Here is a 27481-nt window from a genome sequence, read left to right as displayed (position 1 = left end):
TGGGACTAACGTTCTTAAAAGGCCATAAAACTACTTAGGTGTAATACATGCCTAAATGGATTTCTGTGACAAGTTTTAATGAAGTCTGGTTAGTAAGCATGGTTTTCCCCAGTTTATACATCTAGTTAGGCAGATTTGATCAAATCACATTATCTCCATCTCACTTAAGAGGTAATTGCTTCATATAGCTAGTTCTAAACTTACTAGCAAGTGAATTGTCAAGATGGATATTTCAAATCTAGAATGCACTAACTGCTCTCAACTTTATGAATGATAGTAAGGTTCTGCTATAAATAGTCACCAATAAAAACTGATATGGCCTAAAATGTAGTTAAAATACCGTGCATATGCAATGACAAGAAAAGTGGAATGACCTTTTACTATTAATTACCATAAAATATATTTGAATGTATCAAACATTTAAGAATACCTAATGTAACTTAATCCTGTGTGTGTGTATCTGACATACATAACTCCTTTGGGCCAAGATCATTGGCTGAAAAGCTCAAAAATCTAATTTTGTTGCAGGACAAAGAATAAGAATGGTGAGACACTAATCCCAAAGGGACAGGTGAAATGTTGCTTAGGAAAAGTAAGTAAGTATTTTTTTGGTAAGAAGAGAGGTGTAAGTTTCTTATATACAGCCCTTGTTTTATTTACTTGAAATGCTGTTTTTAATAGGAAGTACATTTAGAAGATTCAAAAATGAAAAATATCCATGGTGGTCTAGTGGTTAGGATTCGGCGCTCTCAAAAATGAAAAATGCAAAAAAGTATAGAGAGAAAACTTTCATTCCATCCTTATTCCCCATTTCATGTACCACCACTTCACAAATAAACACTATAATTACTTTTGGAGGATCTTTCAAGATTATTATTTTTTTGTACTCTGTGACATTTATTCATTACTTTCCAATATTGTATACAACTAAGCTATGGCCAATGAAATGTGAGAAGTGATCTGTACAATCTCCAGGGTATGTCTTTAAAGAAAGACGGTGTACCTCAAATCTCTTCTTCTCTTCCCCCTTTGTCTGGGACATAGACATGGTGGTAAGCCACCTTAGTTCATGCAGATGAGCACAATATCCTAGGGATGGCAGACCAAGACAGAAGTAATTTGGATCCCCGTACTACCTTTGGGGCAGAGAACTCAATACAAGCACTAACTGCCTGCCTCCGAACTCTAATTCATGTGAGAAAAAAGTTCTTATTATTTCCCTTAGTTTTCAATTGCTGTGTAACATTAGCACACATTTAGTGGTTGTAAAAAACACCCATTTATTAGTTCACAGGTCTGTAGTTCAGAAGTCTGGGCACAGTGTGACTGGGTTCTGTGCTCAGGGTTCACAAGGTGAAAATCAAAGTGGTGACCAGGGTGTATTTTCATCTGGAGGCTGGAGTCCTCTTCCAACCTCAAGTGGTTGGGGCAGAATTAGATTCTGTGGCTGTAGGACTAAGACCCTCATTTCATTGCTGATGTCATCTGGAAGCCACTCTCAGGTAGAGGCCAACCGCTTCCTTGCTATATGGCCCTTTCCTTAATCTCTTCCTTCTAGAAGAACCCAGTCCCTTTTTAAGGGCTCACCTGATTAGGTGAGGTTCAGCCCAAATCATCTCTCTTTTCTTGAAAGTCAACTGCACTGTGTAATATGCTTATCAGAGAAATAAAATTCATCCTATTCATGGTGTGTACAATAGAGGGCAATGCCCTTGAGGGCGATCTTGGACTTCTGCTGCCTACCACATCATTTACACTCTGCCTTCAGGTATCTTTTATACTTTTTTTTTTGTAAAAACTAAAATTAAATTTTTAGTATTTCCTTTTTGAAATTTGTGGTTAAAAATATAGATAATATTAACTATTTTCAAGTGCACAGCTTAGGGGTATTAAGAACACTTTTGTATGTGGGGCGCCTAGTGGCTCAGTTAGTTAAGCGTCTGCCTTTGGCTTGGGTCATCCCCCCCACATCAAGCTCCCTGCTCAGCACAGGTCTGCTTCTCCCTCCCCTTCTCTGTACAAATGTGTGCTCTCTCTCTCAAGTAAATAAAATCTTTTTTTTTTTTTTTTTAAAGAACACTGTTGTGCAATAATTACCGTCATTGAGGGGAAAAAAAAAATTACCACCACCCACCTCCAGAACTTTATCTTTCAAAGCTGAAACTCTGTACCCACTAAACAGTAACTCCTCATTTCCCTCCTGGCCCCCTAGCAATCACTAGTCTACTTTCTGTCTCTACCACTCTGACTAAGAGGATTTATACAGTTATTTGTCCTCAGTCACAAGAGGACTAGGGTATGAACCTCATATCTTAATACATATCGAAAAGGATTTGAAGAGGAATTGCCAGAGAAATAGGAGGAAAACCAGGAGAATATGTAAACTATAAAAGGAAAAGTCAAAAGAAAAATGTTCCAAGGAGGGAATAAAATACTGTGTCAAATCCTGAGGGAGAGGTTAACTTTGATGAGAACGAAGCCCACTCATATAGGCAATACAGAGGTTGCCGATGACCTTCACAAAAGTGTGACACAGTAATTCTCTAGAGGTAGTAGTATTTTACAATCACCATGGTTACTACCTGTTGTGGGTTATTTTTCCATGCTATGAGAATTCTAAAGTCAAGCTGAGATGTACAAAGCTAAATAAAATCAACACAGCCCAAACACAATCCCTTTGGATTCATCATAAAATAGGGTTTTAAGAAAGTATTTCAGGGAAAAACATGGGAAGTAAAGAAAAAAGAGACTACCTGTATGTTGCACATAATTATTTGAGGTCATTTTTTCAAACAAATATTTACTGACTGCCTATATTATGCCGGAATAGAATTCATTATAACTACGTATTTCCTTGTTTCATATGTAAAAGGTTAAAAATGTTAAGATTAAAAAAAATTTGAATGTTCAGTAAAGACAGTACGTCTTTTGGGCTAACAACGTAAGCGAATAAATAATGATGCTAATTCTAATAGAAGGCCAATGAAAATTTGATTTTAATAAAAATTTAACCATAATAATTTAGGTTGAAGTAGTATTTGAGAAATTAAGAACAGAGAGCAAAATTTTTCTTCTATACACATTATTTTGAGTTTTTTCCTCTTTGAAGGCTTCTATTTTGTTTCTCAGCATTTTTTTAAAAGATTTTATTTACTTATTCATGAGAATACACAGAGAGGAGAGAGAGAGAGAGAGAGGCAGAGACACAGGCAGAGGGAGAAGCAGGCTCCATGTAGGGAGCCCGATGTGGGACTTGATCCTCGGTCCCTAGGATCACGCCCTGGGCTGAAGGCGGCGTTAAAGGCGTTAAATCGCTAAGCCACCGGGCTGCCCTCTCAGCATTTTTTAAAATTTAAATTCAATTAATTAACATATAATGTATTATTGGTTTCAGAAGTAGAGGTCAGTGATTCATCAGTCTTATATAATACCCAGTGCTCATTACATCACCTGCCCTCCTTAATGCCCATCATCCCAGTTACCCCATCTCCCACCCCTCTTTTTTCTCCCCTTCAGCAATCCTGTTTTTTTCCTATGATTAGTCTCTTACAGTTTGTCTCCCTTTCTGATTTGTCTTTTTTTTTTTTTTCCTCTCTTCCTCTATGATCATCTGTTTTGTTTCTTAAATTCCACATATGAGTGAGATCCTATGATAATTGTCTTTCTCGGACTGACTTATTTTGCTTGCCATTTGCTACAACGTGGATAGAACTAGAGAGTATTATGCTAAGCAAAATATTTCTAATTTTCTATTACCTAGAATGTTATAACTATTTTTAAACAAAAATAACTTATCACATAAATGGTCATTTAATTTCAAAAGCTAACCAACCTCTCTCTCATGAAAGCATGTTACCATTTTCTTTTACTTAAACATACTTATTTTATAACCATTTAGTATTATATATTCAAAACGCAGCTTTAAAAATCAAACTAAACAGAAACTGTTCTAGATATGTGGTTCTAAGAGTTTAAAATCTGCTTAAAGATCCTTTAGCTTTTTCTACTTCTGATTCTAATTATTTAAAGCATCCAAATTCATTTTTCATTCTTGCTCTTAAAATTGCTTAATCTTTCCATCCTAAGTCAATCTCTTATCTTCATAATTTTCCACCTCGTAATCTACCTTTAATAAGTGGTTTCTTTCCTAAAAAGGAAATCAGGGTCACTTGAAGAAGAGAAAGAACTGCACCCAAAATAAATATTTTACATTCATATTTCTGTGTATTTATTAAAATGCCATTTTGTGAGGCCAGTTCAGAGATGACAGGTCCACTTAAGTCACTAACCAATAATAAAAAGTATCAGAGTGCAACAGGTTTATAAACACTGAAAAGTTAACACAAGCTATTTCACATATCTGTATTTCTGGGTCTTAATTTCTTTTTGCCATTACTCATTAAGAATTTTTTAATCAAGATTTTTGTCACTGATTTTTTTTTTTTTAAGATTTTATTTATTTATTCATGATAGTCACACAGAGAGAGACAGAGAGGCAGAGACACAGGCAGAGGGAGAAGCAGACTCCATGCACCGGGAGCCCAACGTGGGATTCGATCCCGGGTCTCCAGGATCGCGCCCTGGGCCAAAGGCAGGCACCAAACCGCTGCGCCACCCAGGGATCCCTTTGTCACTGATTTTTAAACTGGTTTAGATTTTCTACTTCCAGAAAAACAGTGATTTTATTCATTAGGAACATAAAGAATTGAGGACAACTGAATTTGCCTATATTTTCCTTTTTAGCAGAAATGTTGAAATTTTCTCTTAACTAAGTCATATATAAATATGGTTTTCCTCAAAAAGTAGCACTTAATAGCTTTTAGGGACAACCTGGGACTATTATGCAATGTACTCAGGATGAGTCATAGTCATTCACTTAACCTAAAATAGACTGGATTTATGAATGGATGATCTGTCATGATTCATTTTCACAAACAAGACCCAATAATGTTTCAAAACTAGTATTTTAAGCCTCTCTACTAGAACTGATGTTTTGTATTTGGGGGGAGGGATTATAAAGGGCAAAGTCTTTAATGTAATAATGTGATTTTCTACCAGTATGAAAAATAGTTACCTATGCTTTAGAGCATTTTCTAAGGGTGGTTAAGATTTTCTAAGTAGGGCATACTGGCTCAGTGGTTGAGTTCCTGCCTTTGACTCAGGCCATGGAGTCCTGGGATTGAGTCCTGCATTGGGTTCCCCGTAGGGAGCCTGCTTCTCCCCTCTGCCTGTGTCTCTGCCTGTCTCTCTGGGGGTCTCTCATGAATAGATAAATAAAATCTTAAAAAAAAGAAAAGAAAATATTTTCTAAGTAATATATAAAGGACCCTAAGTTTTCCATGGTTTAGTTTGCTAAATTGTAAAATAATGCCTACTCATATGGGGATAAGAATCCATGTGGTTTCTACTTGAGTTATTTGTAGTTTACGCAGAACCTAAAGAACTTGGGTAAGCTCAGTCAGATCTGTAGTGATGGAAAGTCAATGGGCCAAAGATAATCGTGGTCTTATTAAAAAAAACTCTTAGAATACTGATCTATTACTAAAATATATTTAAAATATAGCCTACTAGCATACTTAAAAATACTACAAACTTGAGAGCTGGTGGAAACTTACTGAATCAAATCTGCACTTGCCCACTCTTATTTCCCATATGTGTAAAATAATGACCAGAATTTAAGTAATCTTCCCAAAGCTACAGAATCATAAAATTTTAGACTTGTGAAAAATCTTAAAAGGCATCAACTCCAACCATCCACTTGAAAGAAATTAAAACTCCTAATAGCATCATCAAGTGATGAGCCAGCATATGCATTACCACCTACAAAGATGGATGGGAACCGATTAGTCCTGACCCTTTTGACAGTTCTGTTTATCACAAAGTTCTTCCTCATACTGAGCTAAATCTGTTTTCCTATAAGTTCCACCCATTGGTCTAGAACCCAGCTTGACTTACTCCCAGACCTGTGCCTTTTACAAGGCACCATTAATTCATTCACATATTTTTGTTACTTATTTCTTTGAAGTTCTACTGTTGTGAATTTAGGAAAAAAAGTTATAGGTACAGTATTTCATGCTGCTACTTATAATAACTGCACCATATCTAAAACAATAGACATTTAACTTCTAATAAATTTCAGAGGTATTTTTATTTTTTTAATTTTTAAAAAATATTTTATTTATTTATTCATGAGAATACACAGAGAGGAGAGAGAGAGAGGCAGAGACACAGGCAGAGGGAGAAGCAGGCTCCATGCAGGGAGCCCAACATGGGACTTGATCCCAGGTCTCCAGGATCAGGCCCTGGGCTGAAGGTGGCGCTAAACCGCTGAGCCACCCAGGCTGCCCACAGAGATATTTTTAATACCTAATTCCTAATATATCTAATAAGAAGTCATGGGGTCTGAGGTACAGTTTGTATACACATGTCTTGGGGATTTCAGCTGTATCACAGGAAATCAACAAGGAGTCCTATTTGCATGACAACACCATCTTCCTCTTCTCTCCCCCAGAAAGACATCCTGAGAGAGAAGGGCTTTTGATTAGATGTGATGAGTGTAAGAGATTCAGACAAGCAGAGAAAAACAAGGCCAGGCACTCCCAACTTTTGGAAGTCAGAGAAATGACTCTTGGGTAACAGAGCTGGTATTAATGGGATACAGGGCTTATAAGTATTTAATAAAAACTGTATTTATTAAGGACCTCAAAAGTCATCTGGATGAGTTCAGGAGACTTGCTAAAAAATGGTCTGCAAAGGAGATAACAAATATGAAAGAGCAGACTAACTGCAAGGAAGACAGACATTTGGTTATACTCACCATGATCCCAGAACACACAGAGAAAGACAAAGTGGTATTTACTGGTTGGGACTAACCTTTCCTTACTTCAAAAACTCCTATAATGGCAGGAAGAGTTAGAATGAAGGGCAGAAGAGAGAGGGTGAAGATAGAAAAGCAATGATGAACAGGAGCAACAGCCAAGAGAAGAAAAAAGGGAACAAAGTGTCAGTAATAACTGCTCCAGGAGCAATGGTGCTAATCACTTCTTGGATGAGGTGACAGTGAAACCAACAAGGGTCAAATAAATCCCTACTGGGGTTTCCCATGCAGAATGGAAAGCAACATCAGTAGCAACAATGGTGAGAAAATATTAGTAACTGCTGAGAAGCTGTTCACAGCTACTTGGAAGCAAAAAGGAAAACAGCAGGACTCAGAGGTAGAGCCTGATGTCACATACTAACTCTAGGGGTGAAGAGGCTCAGAATCAACAAACTCTGAGACTGGTATGTTATTGGCTCCCCTAATTACAGTGAGATATGAGAAAGCAAAGGTTAATACCTCTAAACGAACTTGAATTCACTTGGACACCTTTTCTACACCTAGGAATCAGATAATAAGGGAACAAGCAGAAATCCAGGATGGTCAAATCATCAGCATCCCAGTATTATCTTTGATTCACTATTTACATACTTAAGTTAACATGTCCATGTTACTCTACAATCTTAACTGGTGCTCCTAGTGAAGACTCTGATGCACTAAAATAGTTCTAAGTAGAAAGTGTATTTTTAGTATATAGTAGTCAACAAGGCAAACAAGTATACCAATGTAAAGATATTTTAGCAGTTATTTTCAATAAATATTGACAGCATGCCTACTAACCTAAAGGCATTATTTTAGCACAGAGATGAAAAAGAGACAACTTCTATCATTAAGGAAACCAAATAGAAGAAGTTAATAATCCCTGAACACTAGTTAAATAAGATTTTATGTACCAAGACTAACACAGCATCATTGTTCCTGCCCCTATAAAATCCAGAAGGTTAAAGTGTCTCTTTCAAGTGTTTATTTCATTAGGAATAAGGATTAATAAATTAACTAGTTGGCATCTTGTTCATAGGTCTGTTTTGAGCAATAACCATCATTAGCTCAACTACTTCATGAAATATGCCCATCACAGACACACTTGTTAAACTGAAGACTCTCAGTCAAGGTACTCATTTCCAGAATTAACTAAAGAGACCTTAGTTTAGTTAACAGGTAATTTTGGAATCAAACAATCTTTAGTTGGAATAAATATTGGAGGGACACCTGGGTGGCTCAGCGGTTGAGCATCTGCCTTAGGCTCATGTTGTAATCCCAGGGTCCCAGGATCGAATCCTGCATCAGGCTCCCCACAGGGAGCCTGCTTCTCCCTCTACCTGTGTCTCTGTCTTTCTCTCAGTATCTCTCAAGACATACTCAATCGTCTTTTTTACGCAAGAATTACTTCCATAATACCACTCAACAGTGCACGAGCACATACAATGATGGGACTCAGGTAAAATAAATCAAGGACTCCATTTTTATAGAGTCATAATTTTTCGACAGTTCTTCCCTGTCAAAATTTGCTTCCCTATAACTCTTACCTGTTAGTCTAAATTTTGCCCTCTAAAGGTGCAGAGAACAATATCTTCAAGTCATAGCTATCTTCTGGATTAAACAACCTTCAAGTATTTTTATAGTCTTTTACAAGAATAATTTCTTAACACTGCCCTCTCCTGGTTACTCACCTGGGTTCAATCTCTGTCAATATTTCAAAAATGTTAAAAGGATACCACTTAACCAAAATAATATGCCATCTGTTTTGAACTATATATATATATATATATATATTTTCTTGCAGTAAGATTTCATTTGTTTTCAATTTTGCAAACAAGATTCAATATGTGACTCATACTTAGCTCTAGTTCTACTAAAATAAACAAGTGCTATTCATAAAGATTTCCCTTCTTGTACTGTAGTGGATACTGTCATTTGTTTTGGTGCACAGATTATGAAACTCCTTTGTATGCTGGAGGAATCACCTTGGTGCAAGGTAAAGACCACTGGTCCTACGGGTGCTAATATCCTAGAAGGTGGGTAGCACAAGATTCCTGTTGCAGAAGTGGCACCTGTGCTGTAAGCAAGTAATATTGTGTTCTCAGCAAAGAAAGGACACAGGTACAATCTTGGCATTGATGATGCCTTCCTGATCAGACAGGTTTTATAGCATGGTTTGGGGGGCACTGTTCCTGAAGCTTAGCTTTGAGTCTGGTTCTTTAGTCTTCCCAAAGATTCTAGAGACACAGAATATCATTTCCTTAATCATAGTAAAAAATTTTGAAACAATCATAGATTTATTTTAAAAAGGCTGCATGTCCAGCTGGCACAGAGAACTTTCTTCCTAGGGCACCTGGGTGGCTTAGTGGTTGAGCTTCTGCCTTTGGCTCAGGTTGTGATCCCAAGGTTCTGGGATCGAGTCCCATCTCCCTCTGCCTATGTCTCTGCCTCTCTGTGTCTCTCATGAATAAATAAATAAAATCTTTATACACGCACACACACACGAACTTTCTTACCTAACCATTTGAAAGAAAGATGCTGACATGATGACCCATCAGTTATAGAGTATGTTAGTATGCATTTCCTATAAACCAGGACATTATCGATATAACAATACAATCGTCAAAACCAGAAAATTAACACCGCTACCTTATTACTATCTGTTATGGACCGAATTGTATCTTCTAAAAAAAGATATGCTTAAGTACCACTACCCTCAGAATATAACTTTATTTGGGAATGGGGTCATTGCAAATTAAAATTAGTTAAGATGAAAGACGAAGTCATGTTGGAGCAGAGTGTGCCCTTAATCCAATATGGTATCCTTATAAGAAGACAGCCATATGAGACACAGAGAGACTGGGAGAATGATATGTGGAGAAGGAAACAGATTAAAGCAATACGTTTAAAAGCCAAGAAATTAAAAGAATTGCTGGTCATCACCAGCAACTAGGAGAGGCATGAATTCTCCCTCAGAAGGAATCAATCCTGCTGACACCTTGATCTTAGACTTCTAGCTCTAGAACTATGAGACATTAAATTTCTGTTGTTTTAACCCACTCAGTTTCTTATGGCAGCCCTAAGAAACTAATAAACCATCTAATTTCCAAATCCCATTCAAGATTCACCAATCGTCCTAATAATAGGCAAAAGCATCTAGTTCAGAATCACATGTTGCATTTAGTTGGCATGTTCCTTTAGTCACTCAGCCTGAACAGTTTCTCAGTCTTTCCTTGACTTTTACAATCTTCACTTTTGAAGATTATGGGTTATTTTGTAGAATGTCTCTTGATTTGGGTTTGTCTATTATTTCTTTGCATTTGGATTCAGATAGTCTATTTGTGGCAGAAATATCACAGAAGTGACATCATGTTCTTCTTAATGTATCATTATCATGGAGCACACGTGACATATGTCTTCATTCATTTTGAGCACTTCTTTCTTTTTGGAATACTAATATGTTCTATAGTCTCATCTTGTACTTTCTCTGTCCCCGACCCAGAGTCAAGAATGTCTGATATTTCAGATTCAGTTTCCACAGGATTCATTCTAATTTCTCCCCTCTTCACATCTAAAACTCCTTAGATAGTAAGATACTCAGCTATCATTAATATAACTGTTTCTTTGATTAGTCCCCTGTGTATATAATCAATCTTCTATGTCTGCCACCATTCCTGCCCTGGCAGAGGTTGTCCTAACTCCACTCTGTCTCCCAGAATGGATGGCCTTATCCCACTCAAGCCTCCAACTCCCCCTGTTGAGCCTGGCTCACCCCCCACAACCCCTACATTGATGTCCTTCTCACCTTGGCTCCATGTCATCAGACACAAGCTCTAACACCCAGTCCTGGACCACCCGCTCCACTTTTTATCACATTTGGGCTCTGACTCCCCACATGAGGCCATTCTACCCCTCAGTCCACAACTGTGGACTACCTCCTTACCCCGGTTGGGCTCTGAAAATTGATTCCAGAATATTCTTCTATGGGGATGCCCTCCTCACCCCACTCAGGTTCTCATTTTCTAATCCAGGGTGTCCCATGTGTGGAGGGAGACTTCCTTGGGCTTTCATATATCTTGCCATGCCAGATAGATACTCTCCTCACCATGCTCAGGATCTGATTCTCCTTGCTGGACCCCATCCCCTACCTTCCATGTAGATATCCTCCTCACCTCATTTGGACTCTGACACCTCAAACCAAGTCCCTCCTATCCTATGAATGCCCTCACACTGCTTGGGCTCTGACTCTTCTGGATGACTGTCTCTACTGTATGGACACTTTCATCATTCTGCTGGGGCTATGACACCCCATGCCAGGCTGTCCCTCTGTGGAGGCCCTCCACATTCAGCGGCAGGCTGTCCTCTGTGTAGGTGTCTTTTTTACCTGACTTGAGCTTTAACTCTCTCCTAAGGACCACCTCCAGCAAGTAAATTGTCTGACCCTACTGAAGCTCCAACAACACATGTCAGTCTATCCCTCCACACAGATGATCTGTTTGAGCTGTGACTCCTTATGTCAGATTGCCTTCACATGTAGGTACTCTCACCTTATCCTGGCACCAATTCCCTACACTGGGCTGCCCCACTGTATTTTTTACTTCTTTATCCTGCTGAGATTCTTACACCTCACACCAGGCCACTCCTTCTTATTGATACTCTCATCAGTCTGCTTAGACTACTCTGAGTCCCTTTACCAGGATACCTTGCGTGAATTCTCTCCTCACTCTGGGCTCTGACTCTCTGAATTAGGCTGTTCCCATATGTGATGAATTCTTTGCCCAATTTAGGCTCTGACATCCCACTCTGGGGCACTGCAGCTCCTCTCCCTCCTCACCCCTCAGACATCAATGCAGTGTTGCTACAGACTAAATGTATTCCTCCAAAGTTTGTATGTTGAAATCCTAATCCAATGTGATGGTATTCAGAGGTAGGGCCATTGGGAGATGATGAAATCATGAGTGGAGCATTCAAAAATGGGATTAGTGCCCTTATAAAGAAAACCCAGAGAGCATCCTTGCTTCTTCCTCTGAAAGAGGGCTCTCACCAGAACCAAATCATGCTGGCACCCTGACCTCAAACTTCCCCAGACTCCAGAATAGTGAAAAATAAATTTCTGTTGTTTATAAGCCACCTAATCCCTGGTATACAGTTATGGCAACCCTATGAACTATGACAAGTGTTTATATTGTTCTGCACCACCTAATTGCTTTGAGACTGAACCATCATACAGGAAAGAAGAGGAAGAGTCTCAATATTATCTTAAGAAATTTCTTTTGTGTTTAATAGACAGAAGTCAGTTTCAAAAAGGAACTCTAATACATATTTATACATTGCGGGTGCACCTAAATTTCAAACCGAAATGTAAAACTTTGTATTTATTCCTATTACATTTTATCCTCTTGGTTTTGACCTATCATTTCAATATATTCTGATTTCTTAGGCTCGACATTTATTGTTATTAGATGTATCTTGGTACCTTTCTGACACCTGAAAATCTTATAAACATGTCATTTATTGTGTCAAACCTATTGATTAAAGAAAGACAGGGTACCTGGGTGGCTCAGTCGTTTAAGTGTCTGCCTTCGGCTCAGGTCATGATCCCAGGGTCCTGGCGTTGAGCCCTGTGTAGGGTTGCCTGCTTGGCAGGGAGTATGCTTCTCCCTCTCCCACAATCCCTCCCCCCTGCTCATGCTCTCTCTCTCTCAAATATCTTAAAGAAAAAAAAAAAAAAAAGATTTCTGAAACAAAAAAAAGACAAAGAAGGCCCTAGAGGATGAAGTCCTGGAATACAATGTTAAGACAAAGCTTTAGACTGGCATTGGGTTAGTGATCAAATTTCATCTTTCTGTAAGGACATATAAGAAAATCCATCAAATAAGTTTGAGGAAATAAAGAGTGCTAGCTTACAGACTTTTGTCTTAAAAGACAAATAATGAATGACTGGATGAAGAATAAAAAGTCTTCATTGCTGCTAAAATATAATTGTGAAAGCAATGTTGCAAAATATTTCATTAAAATGTAGATCTGGTTAATTCATGATCAGCATAATTAGGGGTTATATGTCTGATGCAGGTCTTGGATTCTAGGAATGTGCAGATATAAATAGTATGTCCAAAAAAAGTATAATTTAATAATAATAATCTCTAGTTATGTTCCAAGTTTTACATGATGAACACAAACACACAGCCTATTTACACAAACAAGTGTAAGACAAGATGTAAAAATAATAAATCACTTAATATAATCTGACATAATAATATGATAGAGCTGGAACTCAAAGCCAGGTACCATGTGCTTAACTACTCCCCTATTAGGTTAATAAAATGAAACAGTCATCAATATCGTTGCTTATCTTCCTAAAATATATAATTTGAAGGGCCAAGGTATGTAAAAACTATTTAGGCATAGCTGGTTTGTATATTCTTTTTGCTTTTTTCATAATTTTCTTTTGCATATAGTAGCATGGAATCACACCAAAGTACAAGTTCCATAACAAAACAAAGCCATTAAATATTTAATAAGTTCTTATTCTTTGGCCTTATTTATTCTTTTTGAAGAGTCATAAAACAGAACAAAAAAGCAAGCCATAGATGCCTTTCAGGAAGGAGGGTTTTCAGAAAAAAATTGTCTATAAACATTCCATTTGCTTGGCACACAGAAAACGGTCAAGAAACATTAGTTCTTTCTCTTCCTCATTCAACTTCATTAAACACTCTATATGTGCTGAATGCTATGCAAGGCACCGGGGCTACAAACACACGTAAAATGTAATTTCTACCCTCAATTATTTCTGTATGGGCATCCAGAAGTAGGAGAGGAGAGAAACTGAAGAAAGACCTTGTCTGCAAACACTTCACAGAACAGATGATGTCTGATGGATAGTACCAATTTATCACCATTAAAAGCCAACTCTACAAAGGGATCTAGTCATACTCTCTGTGAAATAAGCTTCCAGGACCTTCCCAGTAACCCAAATTCAGAAACCTTGCCTAATTCTCTATTCTTCATACTTCCCCACTAAACAAGACTAAGATGGGCAGTCTTTAGCATATATTACAAAGACTTATTAATACTAAACCTGAAGATTTACTCTTTCAATAAATTTTTACTTTCTTATATACAATTACCAGGCAAGAGTGAATTAATTTTCATAATACCTATCATCATACAAAATAATCTGTTGAAATGAAATCAAAACATTTCATGAAGAAAACATAAAACATCAAATTGTTAGATCAGTTTCAAAATACCTTTTAATAGAAAAAAGAGTCAAGATCATACTCTGATTTCAAAAGAAATAATGCATTTGTGCTGAAAGCAATAGTGGTTTAGAATGGGGAAAATGAGGTATGGGTCAGAATCACGCAGTATAAATAAACCTAACCGATGAGAAGAATGGCAACTGGAAAGTTCTAAGAGGCAAGGAACTATACTTTTAGATATTTAAGAGTAATGTAGGATCTAAAAGGACATGAAATAAGATAAAGAGTAAGGGAAGACAGACATTAGATTCTGGATAAGACTCAGAAAAAATGGCATGGAATAATAAAAAAATGATCGAATCCAATGAACAAAGTGCGTTCTTTTCATTAAACATATGAAACATATTTTGAAAAACAAATATTAAAAAGTTCTGTTTCTGGCTCTTAACAATTTATTTCCTTCCTTTTTCTTTTTTAGGAGTAGAAGGAAGAGACAGAAGCTCTGCACTGCCTTTAGAAGAGTATTTGTTTCATTTTATTGCAAGGAAGACATCAATCTTACCAAACTGTAAACTAGATGTTAACTCTCCAGCAAAATCTCCTTCGATGGCTCTTTCTCACCTTTGCAATAAAGTTAAAGTTCTTAGTATGGCAGTCAAGTCATTTCAAGATCTGTCTACATTTTCTGATTCATCTCCATCTATATGGAGATTTTTATACAACATTTTTGCAAATCTGATCTGTTTGCAGTTATTCAAAAAAGTCAAGCTATTCTTTCCTTCTGTTGCTTTTATACAGTTTCCTTTCTAAAATGCTTCGAGATCCTTTTGTCATTTGGCCAACTGTTATTTTCCTTAAAGACAGATCACACATCACTTTCTCCTTGACAGGTTTTCTTCATGACATATCACTTTGCATCACAGATGCTTCTACAACACCTTATGCGTAACTCTAGTAGTTCATTTCATACTGTAATACAACTATTAATTCCCCCCCTTCTTCTCTACTACTTTGTGTTCCTGAATGGCAGGAAGTGTGTCTTAGTTTTCTTTGAAGCCTCAACATCTGAATACCTCAGGAGACAATTAGTAAATTCACGAAAAAACAAAAACAACAATTTGTCTCTCCAAGAAGTATGCTATAGTAGAAAAAGTATTATATTGAACTCTGCCTAAAAGTATTATTATATTGAACTTTGACCAATACTCTTTGGGTATTGGAAATTATTCATAATTGGAAATTATGAACTTCCAATAAAATAAGGGGATCACCTAGATCTCTAAAGTTCCTTGTGATTTCTGTTAACCTTTTTGTTTTATAAATTCTTGACAGATAATAAAAATAAAAAGAATAGTCTTTAATTCAAATGCTTACTAATTTACACTGGATTTATCTAAGTTTTTTAGGTTTTACTGCAGAGGTTTTCTTGGTCTAGTGGCTGTGAAGAGAAAAGTTTTCCTAACTTGATAGCATTAGAGTCAAGGGTCTTATTTTACTCTGAGCTTCACTGGCTTATGATTTTCCTCCCTTAAGATTTTCTCTTTTTTATCTTCTGCTTCTGCTTCTATTTCTACTCTCACCTTTTACCTAGCTCTAGAACTAGTTCAGGAAGATGTCTGCCACATAACAGAAACTAGTGATAGCACAGGGAAAGAAAAGGAGAAAATGAGCTCCAGGAGTCATTAGTCTTTTCTCGTCCTGTCTTCTCTTGTTTCGAGGGAGGGCACACTGGTCTTTACAAAAACTTTACCCCAGTCCCCTGTTCACTAATACCCCTTCCACCTTCATCCCGGCTTTTAATTAAAAAAAAACAAACCATAAAAACATAAAAAGGGGAGTTTTTTTACTTTCTTTCAGGTTCCCTTTATCCTTATGCTATCCTGTGTTTTTAAAAACTGCCCAGGAATTTTTTAAAAGTCTCCACTCTTAAAATCCATAATACAAAGAGGAATCTCCCTTTCCTACTAAAGCAGAGAAATGTGTCCCTGCTTAAAAATAACTTCACATGGTAGTCAGTTCCTACTACTAAGAGACTGTTAATACTATAGGCATATTGTAAATTAGTATTTTTGATCCTGACTGAAGGGATAATTACTATATAAAAATCAGTTTAATTGATTTTATAAGTGAAGAGATTCACAAATTACAGTTACAAATTAACTTTTTAAAATAGAATTTATTTAAAATTCGAAGTCTGGTTATGCAACTGCGATTAATGATTTTTGTATTTTAAGTCATACTGTAACAGTAATGAGTATCCTCATTTGCAGATGTGTTTGAAAAGACCAATGTTAGTTAAAATGCTTCCATCATAAACAGTATTTATTGAAAAGATTTTGAAGAAATGTACAAATAAACCTAAGATGTATGCTCTATTAGAAACTTACATTCTAAAAGATATCCAGTATAAAAATGAAATTAGTTTATAAAAACCTAATTAGCAAGTAAAGATAGGCAAAGTTTACTATATTGCTTCTAAATTCTACTACCAGTTTCTTTTAAGCTCATAATATGTGGACTCTTCCTATTTGTGTGTGAAGTTACCTTAATTGATACATAGAAGATTTAAATTGACTTAGAGAATGGAAAGCACGTAAGATTTGGATGGCAGACTAAAAGTTTTAGTTTTAATTACTGAGCTAATTACTCCTCTGGAAGGACTAAGGCCTACTGCTCCTTTGATTGAATAGATTAGACTATCCAAGTAAGATGGAGGGGTACCATAAATCCTGGTTTACCTGGGACAATCTTGGCCTGATAACAGTTGTTTCAGAGTAGTTGCCAAGATCCTCTTTCACTCTCAGAAGTATCACAGTTTGGATGATAAAGCATATGATCACTCTACTTCTAACATGCTCTTTTTTTCTTTTTTAAGATTTTATTTATTTACTCATGAGAGACACAGAGAGAGAGAGAGAGAGAGCGGGAGAGAGAGAGAGACAGAGAGAGAGGCAGAGACACAGGTAGAGGGAGAAGCAGGCTCCATGCAGGGAGTCGGACGTGGGACTCTATCAGGGTCTCCAGGATCACACCCTGGGCTGAAGGTGGCGCTAAACCTCTGAGCCATCCGGGCTGCTGTAACATGCTCTTTTCAAATTAAAGCAACAACTATTAGGTACCCAAAATGTGGAAGGCCAAGAACTAAAAGGGATACAAAGAAATTTAAGAAATGGTATCTGGCCTCAAAGTGCTTATGACTTAGTTGGAGACTGAATAAACATTTCAAGTTAAGCATACAAAATTCAAATAGCTTAAAAAATATAACTAGAACAAGTACTACAAGAAAGCACAGAGTTACTTGTTAAATGAATGGCACAATAATTAGTTAGGGGTTTCACAGGATGTAACGGTCACTTTCTATTAAACACCACCACAGAATTCACCACCACCATTTGCTGAGTGCACTGTTTGTGCCAGGCTGGGTTTGGAGTCCTTGACATGCATATTAGTTAACCCTCACAATCATCCTAAGACATGTAAGACACTATTCATAAGGAAAGGAATTTTACTGATGAGAAATGTACCTGATAGAGGCTAAATAACAAGTAGAAGTTCTAACTAGTAAGTTAGCAGAGTTGGGATTTAAACCCAGGTTTTCTTTTTCTTTTTCTTTTTTTTTAAGATTTATTTATTTATTTATAAATAAATAGACATAGAGAGAGAGAGAGAGGCAGAGACACAGGAGGAGAGAGAAGCAGGCTCCATGCTGGGAGCCCGACGTGGGACTCGATCCCGGGACTCCAGGATTGCACCCTGGGCCAAAGGCAGGCGCTAAACCGCTGAGCCACCTAGGGATCCGCTAAACCCAGGTTTTCTAATACCAAAGTCAGTGATCTTTTTACATAGGGTGGTGGTTCTTCACTCTGGGTGCTTTTACTCCCAAAGGACATATGGTAGTATCTGGAAACATTTTTGTTTGTCATAAATGTGGTGGTGGGGGTGGCTATTGACATTACAAAAAATTTTTTTACAGATAAAATCTGAATGCAGTCTTGAAGCAGTGGTAGAATTTGGATAGGGTAGGGATGGTGAAGATAAGGGCAGATTCTAGATAAGAACAGTACAAAAAGTACAAGACAGTTCAAGAAGACAGTGACTGAGCCAACTTAGCAAGATAAAGGGACACAGTATTAAAGGGAAAGTGAAAGCAAGACTAAAAAGATACAATAATTTTTTTAAAAGACTAAGGAACCTGAACTGGATTCACCATAGATTTTTGAGAAGGGGAATGTAAGATTAATTAAGAAACCAGGGAAAAGAGACTAATTAGGATGCTATTGGAATAATCAAGTTGTAAGGTATTCAGAGTTTGTGGTAGGTGTGGGGGTGGTAGTGAGAAAGAAAGGAAGAAAAATCATAAGCATTTAATCTTTTATGTATCATAAATTTTTATCATCTCAAAGGATAACAAATTAGTATTCTTACCTGTAATGCACTGAAACTGTCCATCTTCTCTTCTTATTGTAAATGCCTCCCCTGGGTTAACTTGTACCAGAATAACCTTAAAATGAAAGAAAGAAGTATTAAAACAAAACAGTAAAATAGAGCAAATAATAACAATCAAAATAGGGCAAATCAGTATAACAAAATACTAAATGTTGCTAGGAGAACAGATTTGAGCTATATAACCTTATGAAAATAGGAAGGAACACATATTTTACATATTTGTTAAAAAAGTATTACTTTACTTTTGTGTAGGTCAGAGTCAGACTTAAGCCAAAAGTAAGGGAATAAAAAAATACAGTGACACACTTTTACTGGAAAGTTAATCAGCTTTACTCTGAAACAAAGATGGAGTCAAACCACAGAATATTTGGTTCAATAGTTGCTAAAGATTCATCTTTTAAAGATAAAGAATAAACTGATAAGTAGAACTTGAGATGAGCATACCTGAATTAGTAGGACATTTCAAATTATGTTAAATTAATCCCACCTTTTTAAGTAGTTTTCTTTTCATTATATAGGTCATACATTCTAGATTTAGCACATCTGAAAAACAGAAAACTGGAAAAAACATCTGAAGTCCTTTTATCCTATGTTAAACACTGTTAACATTTTGATAAATTTCCTATCTTGTTCCCTATGCATAGACTTTATTTCCCCCCTTAAACATACATATAAGGTCTCCAATTTGGTATCTTTTGAAGTTTAGTATTAAAAAAAAAAAAAGACTTTTCCATGCTATTAATCACTCCAAGTACTTCATCAAATGGCCATACCATAAACTACTTAACCATTCTCTTAATGTAAGGAATTTAGGTAGCTTTCAATTTTTTCCATTATTGTAAACAATGTCAAAGTGAGCAATTTGTATGTAGTTTTCTCCTCTTTGATCCATTTCCAGTTAATTTTTGTGAGTGGTGCTTAAGGTGAGGGTCTATTTTCATTATTTTACATGTGAATATCCAATTGTCCCAGCACCATTTATTGAAGAGACTGTTTTTTCTGCATTGTTCTTGGCTCCCTTGTCATATGTTAGCTGACCATACATGTATGGGTTTACTTCTGGGCTCTTGATTCTCTTCCACTGGTCTATGTTTCTGTTTTTGTGCCAGAATCATACTGTTTGATTACTACAGCTTTATAATACAGCCTGAAATCAGGAAGTGTGATGCTGCCCACTTCATTCTTCTTTTTCAGGATTGTTTTGGATATTCAAGGGTGTTTTGTGGTTCCATATACATTTTCAGAGTGTTTTTTCTTTGATAAAAAATGCCATTGGAATTTTGATAGGGATCGCAGTGAATCTAAAGATGGCTTTAGGTAGTATGGATATTTTAACAACACTAATTCTTCCAATTCTCAAACATGGGATACCTTTCCATTTATTTGTGTCTTCTTTGATTTCTTTCATTAATGTTTTGTAGTTTTCAGTGTAGAGATCTTTCACCTCCTTGGTTAATATTTCAGGCAGACTGAAAAACCCTTACACTTCAAGGGAAGTAGGTAAGAAGAAAAGTAGGGTGAATGGAAAACACAAAATAAATTGTTAGAAATAATCCAAATATATTAATAAAATAAATACAGATGGACGAAGCTTGCATATTAAAAAGAGAGAAAATAAAATTAGATTTAAAAAAGTTACAGAGAGGGGGTGCCTGGGTGGCTAAGGTTGTTATCTGGGAGTCCCGGGATTGAGCCCCATGGTCTGGCTCCACTTAGTGGGGAGTCTACTTCTCCCTCTTTCACTGCCCCTCACCCTGCTTATGCTCTTTCTCTGTCTTGTTCTTCTCAGATGAATAAATAAAATCTTTAAAAAGGCAAAAAAGTCAGAGAGAAAATGCCAAACCCACAATTTTGGTGGTCTATTTTAATACCTTTCTCAGTGATTAACAGAACAAGTAGACAATAATCATCAAGGATATGGAAGATCTTAGCAACACCGTCAATAATCTTGGTTTAATGGCCATGTAAAGAATATTGCATCTAGTAATTAGAAAATATATATTCTTTTCAAGCACATATGGAACTGACATGAAAATGAAAAGAATGGACTATAGAGAACACCATAAATCAAGTCTTAACAAATTTCAAAGAATCAATATTGCATATACTCCATATACAATTATTTTTTTTACTTTATTTTTTATTTATTTATTTTTTTTATTGGTGTTCAATTTACTAACATACAGAATAACACCCAGTGCCCGTCACCCATTCACTCCCACCCCCCGCCCTCCTCTCCTTCTACCACCCCTAGTTCGTTTCCCAGAGTTAGCAGTCTTTACGTTCTGTCTCCCTTTCTGATATTTCCCACACATTTCTTCTCCCTTCCCTTATATTCCCTTTCACTATTATTTATATTCCCCAAATGAATTTAAATTAGAATCAGTAATTTAGAAATATATTTTCAAGTTTTAAAAGTCTTTAGTAATTTGTGGGTTCAGGAAGAAATCGTAACAAAAAAAATAGAAAATAAACAGCAATGAAATGTAACTAGAACATTTTCAGTTAAAACCCTGGAATATAGGCAAAATTGTATTTATCAAGAAACATATCCCTTTAAATACTTCTACAGAAAAGACTGAAAATTAATAAATATCCAAGTAAGTATGAAAAGGCAGAGTTAAGGAAAATAAAAAAAAAACAAATAATGAATCAATACAAGAAACACTAGAGGATAAGAAAATAGCTTCCACAGAAATCAGAGTGAAGGATAACCAAGAGAAAAAAATTCAATAGGAAAAAGTAATTTAGTCACATTTTCTGGCTGGGGGACTCCCCCCCCCCCACCCCCCCCACGGAGATTCTTGAACCTTGGGAGATTATGCAAGAGGATGGCTTTAAAATGCATTTTATAAAATCTAGGAAGTTATCTCTACATAGGTTTTATTTAGGGGGCTAGCTCCATATTACTCCATTATCTCAAATGTCATCTCTTCAGAAAAACTTTCCCTGACCATCAAATCTAGGGTATGTTCACATACTTTCTGCCATATCAATCTATTTTATTTTTTACCTAGCACTTGTCACTATCTGAAATTATTTTGTGCAGTTACTTGGTTAGTGGTTTGCTGAGCAGTTTCTATTCCACTAAACAAAAGCTTCCTGAAAGCCAACGTTTTGACTTGTCTTACTAAATGCTATACTCTAGAGCGTGGCTCCTAATAGGTTTTCAATAAACATCATGTTCAATGAATTAAATGAACAGTGAGAACTAGAAGTTACGTGGAATTTATTCATTCATTTGACAAATATTTATTGAGGTCTTATTCCAAGTGAGGCTCTGTTCTAGGTAATGGGTATACTCTATATGAGTAGCAAACAAAATCGACAAAAATATCTGCCTTCATGTTATTGCAGAGAAAGTTATAGGATTCAAATTATGCCACTAATACCAATTAAGAAAATTATTTTTAAAAGTCTAAAAAAATGTGGGCTGATTAGGAGAAATTTATACACACACACACACACACACACACACACACAATTGTTGAAAATCACTTCACTATTGCCAACATCACAGATCAAACCAAGCCTACTCTTTGTAATAAAGATGCATGCCTGAATTCTAAGCATGCTCATAGGTTTCTGACAACTGATCAAAATATGGTTGTCCATGGGACGCCCGGGTGGCTCAGCGGTTGAGCATCTGCCTTAGGCTCAGGGCATGTTCCTGGGGTCCTGGGATTGAGTCCTAAATTGGGCTCCCCTCAGTGAGCCTGCTTCTCCCTCTGCCTATGTCTTTGACACACTCTCTCTCTGTCTCTCATGAATAAACAAAATCTTTAAAAAAAGAGAGATTTTGTCCAGCTTCAAATGCAGAATTCATGTACCTTCAAATTATCTGGATTCCTATGTCACTTTATACTCATCTGCACAAACACTGCAAATTTTCCATAACCTTATTACAAACAATACTACAATGTGGTAAGGAGAAAGAACTATGAATGATAAAGCAATTATTCTACCTGAGATAAAATATTGTCACAAAATCGCATAATCATAATAATAGCACAGCTTAACATATATCATCTGATTTAGTGACCACAGAAATCTTATAAACAAAGTAAATCTTAGAAGTGTGACAGGTGAGGACCCCTGGTAAATTATCCATCATTTTGTGATTCAGATCATGGACACTTCGATTTGCAAAGGGGTATTTTAGCAAATTTTACAAATACAATATCATAAAATGATTAGTACTTTATTGGACTTTAACAATGAAATTCTTCAATATCTTCAAATATCACAGAAACAAATCATTGTGCTCTTCGGTTTATACTTCTCTCAAATGCACTGCCAGTTCTTCAATCATTAACCCCTTTAAGAAATCAGAGTTTAGCCCTGATAATTTTACTACACTCTTTGTAAAATATACTCAAATATGTTTCTCTTCCCTAATCAGTTTCTTTCACCTCTTATTATATTCCTAATAATAGATTTGGTACCATGTTCAAAAGACTCTATTGATACAATATATAAGCCAGCCAGTTGTCCTTTATCATCCTTTAGTGCAAATGCTAGGAACCTCTTTTTTTTTTTTTTATTTCTTTGTACAGGTTTTTTAAAATTTAAATTCAATTTAGCCAACATATAATACATCATTAGTTTCATTTTTTAAAAAAAGATTTTATTTATTTATTTATGAGACACACAAAGAGAGAGGCAGAGACACTGGCTTCAGGAGAAGCAGGCTCCTTGAGGGAGCCTGATGCGGGACTTGATCCCAGGACTCTGGGACCATGCCCTGAGCCAAAAGCAGATGCTCAATCACTGGGTCACCCAGGCATCCCACATCATTAGTTTCAGATATAGGGTTTAATTAATTCATCAGTTGCGTATAACACTTAGTGTTCATCACATCATGTACCCATCACTCAACTACCCCACTCCTCGAACTACCTCCTCCCCTCCAGTAACCCTCAGTTTGTTTCCTATAGTTAAGAGAATCTCATGGTTTTTCTCCCTCTCTGATGACTTTCCATTCAGTTTTCCCTCCCTCTCCTACGATTCTCTGCACTGTTTCTTTTGTCCACATATGAATGAAATCATATAATTGTCTTTCTCTGATTGACTTATCTCTCTAATCATAATACCCTCCAGTTCTATCCACGTCGACGTAAAAGGTAAGTATTCATGCTTTCTGATGGCTGAGTAATATTCTACTGTATAAACAGACCACATCTTCTTTATCCATTCATCTGTGTATGGACATCTCAACTCTTTCCACAGTTTGGCTATTATGGACATTGCTGCTATAAACATTGGGGGGCAGGTGCCTCTTTGGATCACTACATTTGTATCTTTGGGGTAAATACCGAGTAGTGCAACTGCTGGGTTGTAAGGTCGCTCTATTTTTAACTTCTTGAGGAACCTCCATACTGTTTTCCAGAGTGGTTGCAACAGCTTGCATTACCACCAACAGTATCAGAGGGTTCCCCTTTCTCCATATCCTCTCCAACATTTGTCATTTTCTGACTTCTTAATTTTAGCCATCCTGACTGGTGTGAGGTGGTATCTCACTGTGGTTTTGATTTGTATTTCCCTGATGCCAAGTGATGTGGACAAATGCTGGGAACTTCTAATGCCTGCCTTGAGTTAACATTGTCAACAGTGGGTGAATAGACAGTTGAAAAAAGCAATTATCTGAATATTCACCAAGAGGTCAATTTCCAGTATTCTGAACAAAGACATATGGAGCTAGTGAACATGTTAAGTGTATTCTGAACTTAAATATTCAGTTCTACTAATATTTACACTACTTCTTAAATAATAAACATGCTTGAAACATGTTTTGGCTGAGATACCTAACTGAAAGGGCAGATTATAGCACTGACAATGATTGTAGATAATGCTATACCATATAGATTTTTAAATTATTCTTACAAATAGGCTATGGTGATTCATGCAAATATTTCTACAAAAGTGTTATATTAAAACATAACATAAAAAGGTAATAATGAGAATGTCACTGAATAAAGGTCTAAATATGCCTCGTACACTCATTAATGAAGACCACAAAAATCTATAAGAACATTTCCTTAAATTCCTTGATAATAATAAAGATAGAATAGCTTGGAGAAGAAGTTATGGAAGACCAATAAAATTATAAAGGACTCAACATAAAATTATTTGCTTAGGGAAGGAAATAAGTTTCAAAAAAAGCAGAATAGCAGGAAAGACGTCTCTTCAGTGAAGAAGGAAAGAGAAGGACAAAGGGGCACAGACACTAGACAATGGCAAGTCTGACATGAACACTTAAAAAAAATAGAGCACACAGTTCAGGAAAGTTGGAGCTGAAGGAGACCTGAGATATTATTTAGTCCATCCCGATTTATTTTTAAAAATTAAACTAAGAGATGATGATTAATATTACTGAAAAAGCTACTGCATTTTACAAAGCCATTCAATCAACTGTTCTATTATACAGTAAACTGCTAGTGTATTTACTCAATTTACATCAATTAACCACTTAGAGCAAGGCAAATTCAAATGAGCATTTATAATGAAAAATATAGCACTTAGGTACCATCTTGGAATCTGAACTAATGAATTAAAGTGCCAAAATTTATTTTTTGATGCTTTATTAAATAAACAAACTTTATTTAAATGTCAGAAATAAACACTTATTAATAACATCTGCATATATCCTAAAGGAAACACAATAATAGGTGAGTGATATTTTTATTTATTTATTTATTTTTTAAAGATTTTTCTTTTTTGAAAGAAAGAGAAAGAGAGAGAGACGCAAGTAAGTACAGAGGGAGGGGCAAGGGAAAAGGGAGATAATCTCAAGCAAACTCTCCACTGAGCCTGGAGCCTGATGCAGAGGTTCGATCTCACCACTTGGAGATCATAACCTAGGCCAAAATCAAAAGTCAGTTGTTTAACCAACTGAGCCACCCAGGTGCCCTTAGTTAGTAATATTTTAAAAACATAAAAACCTAGGTATAGATTATATCTTGCTATTTTAAATTTCAACTGTTACTAATAATTTCATTGCTAAATACAACTTTGAAAATATTCTTTCCCATTTCAAAGGTAATACATAACTCCATCATCTGTTTTAATTTTACCTAATTGCTGTCAGTCTAAGTTCTTTATATGTAAAATAAGAGTAAGAAAAATAGCAATCTTAAACCTGCTCCATAGCACCAATAACGTGTACTAGATGAAATGATGTGCACTAGATGAGAGGAAAGACAACTTAAAACCACCCTGGGAACATTTCAAAATACTGTATAGATATTTATTCTGTCTGCAGAGGATGAAGAGTCTGGGATTTTCTCCTTAGCCTGAATCCCAGGGAAATAATCAGTCTTTCTAATGTAATTACTCATAAATTGCTAAGATGGCCATCAGGAAAACCATGCTATTGTTTATTACTCCAGAAGGTATCACTACTTTAAAACCTAAAGGATTCAGTAAAAGATAAAGGCTGGCGGGGTGCCTGGCTGGCTCTGATGGGAGAGCATGAAATTCTTAATCTTGGGGTCATAAATTCAAGTCCCATGTTAGGTGTAAAGCTTACGTAAAAAATAAAAAATAATAAGTGTGGTACTAATATTCTATAATCTCTAAAGGAAAAAACAGAAAAACTCCTAAGGTGTCATAAGTGATTTCTTCTGTGTAGTTAACACACATTTAACGTTCTGAATTTAGGAGTATTTTTTAAGTTTGTTTCTCTAAAACTCCAACAATTTATAAATTGTTTATTTTGAAGAATATACACCTAATATAAAATGTTTAAGGATGTATTAATTTATAAAAATGTTCACCTCTATTTTCATAAAAAATGATCTATAAAACCAAATATAATCACTAAAAAAATAAAGAGAAGAATGTTTATGGATGGAATCAATCTTGCATGTATAATTTAATCTTCAACTCTCTACCCCAAAGGACGCGCAATTGCATTCTTCATTGCAGATTAAGACTGACACTGTCAGGTCTGAGAAGAACAAAGGACCTCACAATTCTATTTCTGAAATCCAGTAGAGGATTTAGTAGACAGAGAAAAAAAATCAACCCAAAAGTCAAACATATATTCATGCTTTCCAATATTTACAAATGTATTATCTTGGCGATCATCTTAGTGTGCTTAACCGCGGCGATCATCTTAGTGTGCTTAACCGCAGTAACAAAGTACCACAGACTGGGAGGGAACAGGGCTTAAACTGAAATTTGTTCTCTCATAGTTCTAGAGGCTAGAAGTTCAAGATCAGGTGTAACAGCCTTCTGAAGGCTCTCACTTTGGCTTGCAGATGGCTACATTCTTCCTGTGTTTTCACATAGTCTTCCCTCTAGGTATATTTGTTCTTATATCCTCTTATTAGAAGGACATTGGTAAAAGGGAGAATTCTATTGGATGAAGGCCTGCTCTAATGACCTCATTTTACCTTAACTACCTCTTTAAAGACCTTATCTCTAAATATAGTCATATTCTGAAGTACTGGAACATATGATTTTTGGGGAAGGCTAAGGAACATACAATTCAACACAAAACAGCAATCCCTGGATTATAGGAAGTACAGGAGAAAAATTCTCTATAATGCCTAATCCTTTTCCTGTTTTTTGTTTGTTTGTTTGTTTGTTTGTTTTTAATTCAGCTGCTTCTTCACGCTTACTCAACAGTACCAACTTAATGAGGTTGAGAGTAATAATAAAAGGGACAATCCTTTGGGCCTTGTACCCTTGAATAATAGTTAACATATCTTTAGCCAATGTAATTTCCCAATCCATGACTGAAGGCTTCCAAATTAACCCAATACTCACAGGGTTGTTTTGATGACTAAGTGAAGTAATATATGTCAAAGTGCCTAAGACATTAATGACATACAATAAGCACTATCTGTACATGTTGAATATTGTTATTGAAAGCACCAAGGTGTAGTTCTTACAAGTATTTTTGACAGTGTACAACTGTCACTTTTAAGGACTTGCCCCCAGCCTAGAAGAACTTGGTCAATTTACACATAAG

The 27481-nt window shown here is 36.1% G+C and overlaps 1 protein-coding gene across 3 annotated transcripts in view; it reads right to left on the bottom strand.

Annotated features, from left to right (window-relative positions):
• Positions 1 to 27481, bottom strand: part of FNDC3A (fibronectin type III domain containing 3A) — a 176245-nt gene that overhangs the window by 94370 nt on the left and 54394 nt on the right. For all 3 annotated transcript variants that reach the window (XM_072783156.1, XM_072783154.1, XM_072783155.1), the window contains exon 3: positions 18484 to 18559. In XM_072783156.1, coding sequence (XP_072639257.1) covers positions 18484 to 18559 — 76 coding nt within the window. The remainder of the gene's footprint in view (positions 1 to 18483; positions 18560 to 27481) is intronic.

The sequence above is a fragment of the Canis lupus genome, chromosome 17 (assembly GCF_048164855.1).
Source record: "Canis lupus baileyi chromosome 17, mCanLup2.hap1, whole genome shotgun sequence".
In the NCBI taxonomy this organism is placed as follows: domain Eukaryota; kingdom Metazoa; phylum Chordata; class Mammalia; order Carnivora; family Canidae; genus Canis; species Canis lupus.
This window is presented reverse-complemented; position numbering and strand designations above follow the sequence as displayed.